Source organism: Amia ocellicauda, chromosome 10 (assembly GCF_036373705.1).
Source record: "Amia ocellicauda isolate fAmiCal2 chromosome 10, fAmiCal2.hap1, whole genome shotgun sequence".
Classification (NCBI taxonomy): Eukaryota; Metazoa; Chordata; class Actinopteri; order Amiiformes; family Amiidae; genus Amia; species Amia ocellicauda.
The window spans coordinates 1,776,600-1,789,220 of NC_089859.1; the positions used below are offsets into that span (position 1 = coordinate 1,776,600).

Genomic DNA, 12,621 nt, shown 5'->3' on the forward strand with positions numbered 1-12,621 from the left:
GGCACAGAACTCATCTGAGGTAATTTATACTTTAACCAGCTAAACAGGAATAAGTAATTGATGTTATCGTTGTTATTTATTCATTGCAGGAGTCCAAACAGCTCATCTTTCCTAGTAACGGCACTCCCAATCTGTCGTGGCCAAGAAAAATCAACCTTGACTACCTTTCACTGGACTTCAACTCAGCCTCCCCGTCTCCGGTACAGAAGGTACGCTGTCTTTACAGAGAAGGAACGGCGGATTTCTCTCACATGCCAACAGGAAAGATCAGAGAAACTTTTCCCAGCTGGATATTCACTTTAAAAATTCAAAATACAAATGCCTTTCTACTCAATTTTATGACAATGTAAAACTAAGCCAAAATTAAACAATAGGCGGGCAGAGAGACAACATGGGGGGAAATAAAGAATATCTCTGTGCTGGAGAAAACTAGTGCTTTGAAACACTGTATTTAAAACTATCCACATTTTAAACCTGCAAAAGACTAGAGGAATCAGACGCCGTGTTAAATGAGACCTAAAGGTTGTTAGAAACGCCGGTCCTCCTCCCTGACAGATCTCCTTTATTTTAATCTAATTCTCCCTTTAACTGAATTCCGTGTTGAAGAACTTAATTACATTTTGGGAACAATAACCGCGGCTCCTTATCTGCCTCCCACTCGCACTGCCTCCTGTCCGTGGACGGGTTTCTAAAGAGCTTTTACAAAGCCAGGCAGAACAACAGAACAGAATATCTGCCATGGCTTGTCATCATACCATGTGACACATGTATCATATCGTACCATTAGAGGCCTGCATTTGAAAACACTTGGGCGTGTAGTTTTGGGTACATCTCAGTGTTTCTGATTGTTTTGTTCTTTAAATCAGAATTAAATCAACATGAAAGATGCAATTTCTCGATAGTTATTATAATTATATAACACACATATAGATAATTATTAACACATTAAGAAGCAGCACTGCGTTATACAGTGTTACCCCCTCACCTAAAATATGTACAGAAACCAGTAGGCACAGCCGCAGGCTTAAGTTTATTGATACTTCTTCCCATTTCCAAAATATTCACCAGGGGGAAACAAATTGCTGAATTAGAAGCTGGGAATTCATCCTTGCCTGGTGGTAAAAATTTAAAAATGTGACGTGCAATGGCTCAACGGGAAGTGAGGCTTGTTAAGGGCTGCGAGCATTCGTCTGTTTCTTCTGTAATTGTTTTACTAATTGTAAAAGCTTAGGTTACCAATTGCCCAGTTTAAAACTGATTGAAAAAAGGAGAGGGTGAAAAAAAGAGAGGTCTGCAGTCCTTCACGTGGGCCCGAACGTCTCTCGTTTCCCAGTGAAGACTCTCTCCTCCCCGGCCGTATCCAGGCAACTGCTCCTCGCACAGAGGCGGCCGCGTCTGTGACATCACCCTCCAGGGGCAGTTATGTAATCAGCTGTACGATGAGGTTATTACACAGAGCATGTTTTTACTCCCGAATTGTCAGCGTGGATTATAAAATGTCATTTTCAGTAATATACCTCACGAGCCTGATTAGCGCCACGTGCTGTTGTCTGGAGGGGGGAGAGCGTTCTCTGTGCGTCCGTGCGTGTTTAAAGATATGTATATTTACTGTATAATAAAAAATGCACAGATTCAAAACCTCCTTTCACCCCACTGACACATCCCACATTAATCACACCGGAGCAGCTAGTGTGCAGATCTGATCATGTATGTTAATTTCCCAGAACTGAAACAGCACAGACGATATTAACGACCCCTCGAAACCCAAAGATACACACAATGTTTTATAGCAAGGAATGCTGCTGCTGGGATCCCCTAATCGCCCCTGGGAGATTATTTCATTACCCCAGCGTGCCCTTCTCCGGATCCAGGGACTGTGAACGATTTTGTCCAGTGGGGGGGTGAAGTATCACAAATACCGTTAGATATTTTGAAAACTGTCAAACAGATGTTAAGACGTTCACAAAGAATGCAATTTAGAAGCAGCTGCTGAATTATTAAATGTAAATTAACAAATCAGAGATACCACATTTAACTGAAAGTTCCGCATAAGGATTCTGTCTGAAATGTTCTATAACGATTCTGCTCTGTGCACAGATTTTTTCAGTTATCATATTTACATGCAACTGTATAGACTGCATCATGGTACTGCGGTACCTTATGTAATGGTGTAATGGTGTACATACGTAATACTGTATATTTTCGAACTTAAACTAGAAATAAGCAGTGAATTACCCACAGCCCGGCTCCCATGATAAGGGGTTTGTCCTAGGAATTGTTCCTGGGACTCTTGTAGGAGATGCAGTTTTCTTATTAAGTCGACGCAAAGAAGAGCTGGAACAGGAAGCGTGACTTAGAAAACTAGTTTGAGTCGTAACGATTAATACGTGGATAAAGTTTTATTTGAAACTAGACGTTTTTTCAAGACTGAAGGACTAACAGGGTTGACCAGCAGGGACAGAGACTCCTTCACCACCGAACACGGCTGCACCAATTCACGTGCAATATTAAATATAGCATCACTTTTTTTCTTAATATGCTGTAATTCCACCTTTAGCACCCTTATCAAAGTCAAAGTCTCAAAGAAAAACAATGGAGTCTTTCAAGACACCATTGTTTTTCTTTTTCAAATACTGTTTTGGTATATATGCTATCCTCTATATTAAGACCATCCTTTTTGTCCACAGAAGCCATTGCTCGCCGACGAACACCGGGTGGACTACGTTCAAGTGGACGAGAAGAAGACCCAAGCTCTGCAAAACACTAAGATGGAGTGGAAAGACGTACGGCAATCCAAAGTATGAAGGCACGCTTCAAAACCCAGCGAAAGTCACCAGCATCGGAGCAGCAGCACAAAAACAGAGACCCACGCACTCCTCGCTTTGTGTGCATCGGAGACACAATTTGACTTCCGTGGAAATACAAGTGCTGTACATTCTGCCAATCAGCAAAAACAAAAAGCATTAATTACTCTAAACACGGGGCTTTACTTCAAAAACACTGTCATTTTCACCCAACATCTTCTTGTCCTTTCAATTACATTTTAATTTATTCTGTACTATAGCAGCATTATTATTAGCCATGAAACCACTGAGAAACAAACTTTTCCACTGTTTCAGAAGAGGAGGAGCGAGCCATGATTTTCATCTATTCTGGACTTCGTGAGTCAGATCCTAATACACTAAATTCACCCATGTGGCTAAAAGCACGCTCAAGGGGATTGGTTACCACGGCCTAAAGCACTTTGAATCGCACTGAGAGTACAGTCATCCATGCAGAAATGTTCAGACTCATGGACTGCCATGTATAAAAGGTATAAAATATTTCCAGGCTTTTTTTTTTCCTGTTTTGTTTGGTTAAGTTTTAATATATATATATTTTTGTAAGTGTTTCAAAAAGCTTTGAAGTGTTTCAGCTTTGAAACTCTAGGAATTGGAACAAATACTCCTATAATGAGCTACCTTTCGCCTCAAGGTCATGTAGAATAATGGGTTTCTGGATCTTGGTTTGTTGAGGCGAGTACCAAGGCCAGGATCAAGTCAAAACTCGAGCCACAAACCCAACCACTAACTCTAATTCCAACACTCCAGGGTGGCTTTGTGTTTGAAAGAGGAAATCTTCCCCCTCTTCAACGCAAGCCTGCCATCGAACACAGTCTGCTGCAAGTGGGATTGGTGGGGAGGCTGAGATGATCGAGTCCAAGCTAATATTCACTTCATAATGAAGTATGCTTTTCGTTTTATTTTTATTAGTGATTTAATATTGGTATTTGTATTGTTATTTAAACAGAGCAATTATCACTGCCAAAAAAAACATCTGCCACTGCTTTTTGGAGAACAAATATTGTACGCTGTGGAGAGCCGTGTTCAAAGTCTACTTTCAGATCTGCATAATCCCCTCCAGATACGGCACTTCTGTGGTTGAGAAACGGCTACATTACAATTAAAACTGGGTTTATATAAACAAGCCAGGAGGCACAGACACTCCAGGGTGGACTATAAGATAAAATGCCTTTTTTTCCAACTACCATGGCTACTGACGCATGACTTGACAGCACTATAGTACTGACTTGTCAGATTTGTCACAACGATGGTTTTTGTCAAACCAGTGGTGTAACTCAGAATCATCCACCTTCTCACATCTTTTCATCTCTACGACCAACACATCCATTATTTTCCTTTTCTCCTTCACGGCCCTTCAGTTTATCGGTGTTGAAACCCTCCTCTATGCTCGAGGAATCCCTACACTGGGGCTTGAAAGCCAGACATCCGCAGTAGATCCCAGAAGTATCCTATTTGCAGTCCTTCAGATCCTCAAGAGCGAATCGCAGCTCGCCCAAGAGTAATATCCGAAAAAATTAATGAAGCGTTTTTAGATCGCCACTAAGTTAACAAGCTTAGAGACACAAGCAGCAGCTCTGTCCGCACAACGGCCAGATAACGGCGGTTGGCAGAGATGTGTCTGTATGGATTGAGGCATGCATTATCTACTGCATATTTGACAATTCAAAGTACTTTAATGCGTATCTGCTGCACATTTTCAGGGAGAGTTTTTTGTCTTTTCTTTTCATAAATCCAGGTACAGTTTTAACAAATGCATTAACATTGTTTTTGAATATTGAACAATGCTTTACTGTTTTTTCCCCATACAGATTGTGATTTCTCTCATTTAATATGATGGTATTTTAAACAGAGGGAGTGTTTATAATCAGTAGTTTTATGAGTAGGAGACTGATTTTGCTTTTCTGTCTGTGTATTTCTATTTATAGTGAATCAAAGGAGCTTTATCATTTAAAAAAACACTTGTTTTTGTATGTCTTACGAGGAGAATATTCAATGGGAATTAAAATGCAGCTGAACGTTTTGTTCTCTGTAGAGGCAATTACAGATGCACTAGCCAGAGAAACTGTAATGTCTTGTGAAGTGATAATCGTAGAGAGAGAACGCCATGAACTCAGGATCTCAAATCTGCATGTTTTCTCAGGATACTGTTTTATTTTCCACCATCCCAGTTACGGGATCCAATCATCACTAATGTCTTCAAGAAGTGCAATATTATCTCCCCTTAGAAAATGCAAAATGTCTTTCACAAACAATTAATCAATCAGTTAAATGAATGTCTGTAAACCAATACATCCAAAACTCCTGATATAGTAACGTGAAATTGTATGCAGGGCGATTAACTAGTTTCCTGTGACATAAAAGTCATGAATATTGCATCCACAAATTGTGCACAGACACACACACCCATCTATACTTGCCTGGATTGACAGTTTTAAAAACTCCAAGCATTGACTATCAACATACCAAGAGTGAGGACACATTTCTGTATTGGTCTTTAACATGATTTAATTGTGTCCTTTATCCTGCCAACAGTCCCTTGTGTGCAAACATACAGGAGGCCTAACATAAGAGACCAGATAGCATCAATACTCAAGTCAGGAGGATGAGTCTTCAGCATATTAATCTATGGCCCAGATCAAATCAAAATCTCCAAATCCCAGCGTTTGATCTGAGCTTTTTCTTTTATGGCAAATTCTTCTTTCTACCCAAAGAAAAATCACTGTCAAATACAGATCTACGATTCACTAGAGGATCAAAGTTTTGATTTGGATCAGGCTGAAGGAAAGGACAGGTACTTTGTAGCAAGATAATCCATTTAAGAAAAAGACACTGAACTTGGTCTTGACATTTCCTGCACCTCCCAAGACATACAGTATAGATCTTTTCATTAATGTTACTTGACTTATCACTGGAATAAGGAATCGTTGTAAATGATTGAAGAAATTCTGAGCATTAATTATAATAGTCATGTTGATTATTATGCAGTTTAACAACATTTCTTTAAAGGCAAGCCTGGAAACACACTGACCGATCTCAATCTGGGCTTGACCTCAGAGCACTGCCACTGTCACACATGATGTACCTGCTTCTCTGAGAAAATACAATGCTGTAAAAAGGTTATCAGTGTAACCTGACACGTTTGTACAAGTTGAATGCTTTGTGTATATAATGATGTACAAATCACTGTTTAAAGACTTCTGCAGCGACGTTAAATCAATTAAAAGCTTTTCTCAAAGATTTACAGGAAATTGTCTGTCCCTGGTTTCATTTAATTTCCTACCACTGGCTCAGTTTTGCTTTGTTTTGTTCTGTTTTTCCAGGTTTATATCACTCAGTCAGCACAATGTTCAATAGAGGACTAGCTTCACCGACAACAAGACCAAAAGTACAGTTTACACAACAAAGCCACCCAATCTATCCTGGCTGGACAAACAGTTTTGCTCTCCAATCCTCCTGAGCTCCCAAAGGCCTAATTGATCTCATTAATGACTGAATTGGACCAATTAACTTTTTCTAGCTTTGAAACAAGCCATGATTTAGACCCCCGTGGACTCTGTGGTCATTCATATTCCTGCTTTCGCTCCTTTCAATGTCACTTACTCCATAAACTAAAACTACAGTTTCTGTAAAGCTTCTGTTAAGGTACAACGCTTCAGTTGAAGCAACCCTTACATTTTCTAACAGTTATACAGTGGGTATATACAATACATAGGGGGCAAATTTACCCCAACAGCTTCCTATAAATCTTATTGTGTGACATGATTCAAATTCACCGATGTTGAGCCACCTTTGAATAAACTAGTGAGCGATGACCTCACAGAGGCATTAATGGTGGTCCTGAAAGCTAACCAGGGCCCTTTGCCTGGCATCCATGGGAGCTGTAGTCCTTTCCTGGTATTCCAGCTTTGAATCTGACCGAGAAAGTCATAAAGCACCGCCTCAGGTTGAAACTTTTCCTCTTGGTTGTATTGTGCTAAATCCAGATCGAAAGCAGTTGTGGGAGGTAGGAGAACATTGCAATAGAGTATGTGTTTTTGTGAAGACGAGGCTATATTTTCCAGGTATACTTTCTTAATTTGCATGTCTATTGATGAAGACTCCCACGAAGGTCAAAATAATTTCAACACGTGCCACAATTAGAGACCAGAACATCGTGGGGAGGAACAGATGCCCCAGTGAAGTTGGGGTTGTTTCAGTGAATTTGTCTTCACCACTGAACCTGTCAAACTGTAACCTCTGGCGCTGAAGGAATGAACGTCATTTGGAATTTGAGGCAAAAAGAGAGCAACGCAAACATGTATTAAGAAACTCAACACGTCACCCCAGCTCTCAGGAGTGTGGGGGACATTCCTGGGACAATGATGTTAATTCTTAGAGTCTGACAAGGTTAATTTCCTGCTCTGAGGAGATCTGAGCTGAAGCGTCGCTCACTGAAGCCTTGCACAATCCAGCAGCGCGCTCCTTTTTCTGTGAATGTGAGCAGTGAAGTCGTTTAAAGCCACAATAAAGTTGAGTCACAGAGGAAGGATTACGTAAAGGGGGAGAGAAATAAAAGTTGTCATTGCATTGCTTTGCGCTCTCCAACACTGCCGTGCTAACAGGGTTTACAGTTTTGACAGGTGGATATTTACTGTGTAAAATATTTGTGTAAAAAAAATACACTGTGTACAAAAGTAACTGCTTCTGAGTCATGCGATCATTGTTTCTTAAATGGAATTAGCTTTGAGGGGAAAAAAAGGGTCCTATTCCACTAACATCGCTCTCCAGAAAACAGAAGAAGTCCTGATCATCAGTGCATGCCAAAACAGCACTGGTGGTGTGAGTCCTTGAAGGTGAAATATCTGAGGGTGACACCAGCTAACAGACACACTCTGCGGAGCACGAACAAGACCAACTCCAGGAAGAGACGTGCCCATTTCCATGGAATTTATCACCAGCACACACACAGTTTTCCCTGCAAACACAGGACAGTATCTGTGATAAACCCAGTTTGTCCCAGAAGATAAGACGGAAGGCTGGCCCAGTGACTCCCGAAACAACTCTCCACAGAGAAACCAGGCCCTCGCTTCCAGAGGCATCACTTACAAAATAGCTGCTATTATCTCATACCGACACACACAGAATTATGAGCACAGGAAAGCCAACAGAAAATGGGACAACTGAGCAATTTATCTGCACAATGCATTTACATGTCCTCTTTTATTCAATTAGGGGGCAGGTTTGCATAAAAGAACACATAAATAACTGTTTTAGAGTACATTGCTTTACTATAAAGTGGATATATTCTTATTTTATGTTAGTTAAATTTGTTGGAATCAAGAATAAAAAAAAATCTAAGATAGATATTGTATTTTTGTGATTTACACTTTTTTTTATTGTATATATACCGATCAGCCATAACATTATGACCACCTGCCTAATATTGTGTAGGTCCCCCTTTTGCCTCCAAAACAGCCCTGACCCGTCGTGGCATGGACTCCACTAGACCTCTGAAGGTGTGCTGTGGTATCTGGCACCAAGACGTTAGCAGCAGATCCTTTCAGTCCTGTAAGTTGAGAGGTGGGGCCTCCATGGATCGGACTTGTTTGTCCAGCACATCCCACAGATGCTCGATTGGATTGAGATCTGGGGAATTTGGAGGCCAAGTCAACACCTTGAACTCGTGATTCATCAGACCAGGCCACCTTCTTCCATTGCTCCGTGGTCCAGTTCTGATGCTCACGTGCCCATTTGAGTTACAGTAGCTCATCTATTGGATCGGACCACACGGGCCAGCCTTCGCTCCCCACGTGCATCAATGAGTCTTGGCCGCCCATGACCCTGTCGCCGGTTCACCGCTTTTCCTTCCTTGGAGCACTTTTGATAGGTACTGACCACTGCAGACCGGGAACACCCCACAAGAGCTGCAGTTTTGGAGATGCTCTGACCCAGTCATCTAGCCATCACAATTTGGCCCTTGTCAAAGTCTCTCAGATCCTTACGCTGCCCATTTTTCCTGCTTCTAACACATCAATTTTGAGGACAAAATGTTCACTTGCTGCCTAATATATCCCACCCACTGATAAGTGCCATGATAACGAGATTATCAGTGATATTCACTTCACCTGTCAGTGGGCATAATGTTATGGCTGATCGGTGTATCTCTCATCATCAGCAGGCTTTATCAATCCACGCTGCTGGGTGAAGGCCTCCCATAACTTTCCCACTTGTTTCCACGTACAACCTCTCTTTTCCAGGTGACGCAAATGAGCTTCTGATTTAATTTCCCCTTGTTTTATGTGGTCATCTACGAGGTCTTTTCATCTCTTGGGATCCCTTTGATAGCTTCCTCTGTCCATCTTTGGTCTGTTCTTCTTGCAGTGTGTCCAGCCCATTTTAACATTTCCACTCTTTCAGTGATGTCACACACTTTTGTTTGTTCTCAGATCCATTTATATGTTTTTCTGCCTATTCTTGTTATTCCAAATATAGATCTTTTCATGCTCCATATACACAAACTCTGGCAAATATATTTGCTTACAGCTGCTTACATCCAGCTGTGATTCCAATACTGTATAAATTACGGCACTGTATAAACAAACAGATCTTCAAGCCAGTGTAAATATAAATCTATAATTCTGTTACAAGTAATACGTTTTTTAGGCCTTACGTTTGTTCTGAGCTTTAGTGCGTCAAGCGCTCTGCAAGTCCCCAAAATAACCATGAAAGTCACGATTTCATCATATGACAAGAAAACACTCGCAGTGTTAAAGGACTGTGAAATTATTGTCTCAAACTGGTGAAAAATGCTTAATTCTTAACAGTCATTCTTCAGTGTTAAGCAGAAGCCCAGGTGCTCACTGTGCTGTAGTCGATCAGCTCACGTGTTCACATTTCACGCATTTGTTCGACTGTTCAGTTAGTATTAGTGTTTCAAAAGCATCACACCTGATGCATTGTGAGAGTGTTGTTTTCTTTGCTGCTTTCCCATTCATATATTGCCTTGATCTGAAATCTTCTGCTGTGTTTTAATTGAAAGATGTTCCACACTGGAGGTGAGTTGCTCTGATCCTGTAGGTTGTGTAGATGTCATTAACCTGCTCATCACCTGAAAGCCATGTTTAGTTCGTTCAATTTTGCAAATAAAAGGTTTAGTTAAAAGGACAAAACAAGATTTCAGAAGAAAATGAAAACATCTGTACCTCAGGTGTCCATTAAGGGTCCTGGAAGTGTTGCAGTTGGGCAGGTTTGAGACATCAAAGAAATGAGAGGCGCAGTTAACCTAGCGTTTGTGTGTCAGGAAGCCGAGTGGCAGAACAGACCCATAGAAGACCCCTAAACTCCCCCACGAGCTGCGCCCGTTCCAGAGGGAACAACAAGACCCAGTGCTGCTCACAGGACCTCACATACACACCCCGGGACTTCACAGTGCTCTAGAGGAGGGGTGCATAGTGGTGTGACCTTCAGTGACACACATATAGGACTCAGTTGTGTAGGACTCTTTAAACTGACTTCCTGATCCAGGATGTTGTGACACAGAGCCTCCCTATTTTCATTCCTGTGTATCTGAGCACGAGATGACGATACGAAAATTATACTTTTGCTACTGACACCAATCCAATTGTTAACAGTTGGGGATTTAAAGTCATCTACAAAACAACAAAAAAACACCTTCAACACATGCAGCATTTGAGAAGCTAAAAACAATGTAACGAGTGCTAATTAAGCAATTACTGGTTCAATTTAGGGTTTGCTGAAGTAACATCTTAATACCAACATTGAATGAAAAAAAAAGTTCAATGGTGCTCAGCGTCTCATGAGAAAATGATCACATGTACTGCCTGTATGTGTTAAAATGCAAAGCCTTTTTTCACTCACATTGTCACCTGGAAGCTGCTCAGACATCACACCTGTTCTGCACCATTATCAGCCTGATGCAGTTGAATAATATGGGCCTTTAAAGTGAATTTATCTTTTTTTGTTAAATGCCGTATTTATATTCCCCAAAGTTTGTTTGTGTACACTGGGGCAACTGTCATCCACTACCCACACTTTAAAATGCACTATCGGGGGTAAACGAAGGCTTTAATTAAATCCAGGTATTGGAAACACCTGTTAATTCCAGATTAAACCAATTTATCAATGAGCAGAAATGTAAGCTCTGGAAACCAAGTCCATCTCAGCTGCTCCCCAGTAGAGGAACACAGCCGAACCTACGATGGCATGTGGAGTATTTCTGGTAAAGGATTTATTTTATGCTGCATTGTTTCTTTTTGTGTACATTGCTGAGACTTGATAGTTGTGAGTCATCAGAGCTCGAGCGGATTTAGTTCTTCAGTTTCTGGCAAGCGCTTGAAAGAGAAATCCTCCCCCGCCTCTTGAGCCGAGGCAACTGCAGTCACTCAACCAGCTTTGGTTTCTATTAAATGAAAAATAAAAATCCCAGTTTACCAGCTACGTACCTGGGGACGAGGGCTGCTCTCTGATGCCAGGTTTCTCCTGGATTCTGCGTGTCAAGGTTTCCCTCCTGCAGGCAGAGTGTAAAAGGTACAGACTCCACCTCACTGCGCCGGGCCAGGGATGTGTTCGACCACATGACCATCACATTTAATTTCCCACTTGTTGCGAGTCCTGTCGAGTGCGATTGGTATCGATTCTCCATTGGCAGATATATATTTGCCGTTCTTTTCATCTACATCAGCTTTGAGATTGTCTAGACAAAAACAGCAATAGGTGAATTTCCCAGAACAAACTCAGTGAGTCCCAATAAACCATAGGACAAGAACATACAGGAACTATGGAAGAGCTGTGAACTGAGGCGAGACCAGAAGACCAGGTTTGGACACCAGACACCCGCAGTTCAGCCACCTATCAATATCCACCCATTATTGTAACTTGGGTTAGAGAAGCAAGACTAGAAGAAAAGGGTTTCAAATACTAACAATAATGATCATGATGATGATATAGGTATCTACAGACTTCCAATAGATCATATACTATGGATGTACATGTACCAAGCAGAGAAGAAACAATTCACTTTTGAACCTGGACGCTTCTGGCTTGCGAGGGCTGAATCAGCGTAGAGGAGCACTTCGATGCAGGACGTTTCTTCACATGACAATGGCTGCCATACACAAAGGAAAAGGTAATTATATAAAAACACATCTGTACCCACACAAACAGAAACCAGTGCACTTCCTGAGAGAGTCACTCGATGAAATGTCTCTGTGAAGCGGCAAAAGACAAAAGGTTGTCAAGACTTGAATCTTGAGCAATCATCTTTCAGCAGGCTTCATTAAAATATCTTCCATTGTAACAGCAGTTGAGGAGGGGATTGAGATAATTTAGTGAAACACTTAACTGGCTTTTCTTTCCTTTCAATTTAATACTTAGTATGAATAACAACAAACAAAATACTGTATTGATCCAAAGGAGAATAGTTGTGGTGCAAGCACAGACATGCGTGTGCTTGTGTGTGTGTTACAAGACATGGACTGATCTAAGAATTTATTGTAAACATAGGGATTTAAGTAAGTGTACAAAACAAAAGAGACTTCAGATTGAGTCACTTACTGAATCGGATGCACAGATACCAGAAAACAGCTGGAAAAGAATCACAAAAACACAAAATAACTTTACATTTGCACAAGATAAAATCAGAAGCAGCAGGAGTGTGAGATGAAGAGAAAAAGTGTTTTCATTGTAAAACAAACATCATCACACTTATTACTGGGACTTCAGAACAACATGCTCTTCAAAATGTATCTTCTGTTTTCCCGGAGAAAATGTTATATTGTTA

General features: G+C 41.0%; 1 protein-coding gene across 1 annotated transcript in view; it reads left to right on the forward strand.

Annotated features, from left to right (window-relative positions):
- The window catches only part of gab3 (GRB2 associated binding protein 3), a 39,902-nt gene extending 33,811 nt beyond the window's left edge, over positions 1-6,091 (forward strand). Inside the window, exons 9-10 of the mRNA XM_066714686.1 lie at positions 90-209; positions 2,688-6,091. Coding sequence (XP_066570783.1) covers positions 90-209; positions 2,688-2,804 — 237 coding nt within the window. The 3' untranslated portion in view covers positions 2,805-6,091. The remainder of the gene's footprint in view (positions 1-89; positions 210-2,687) is intronic.
- The last annotated feature ends 6,530 nt before the right edge of the window (positions 6,092-12,621 follow it).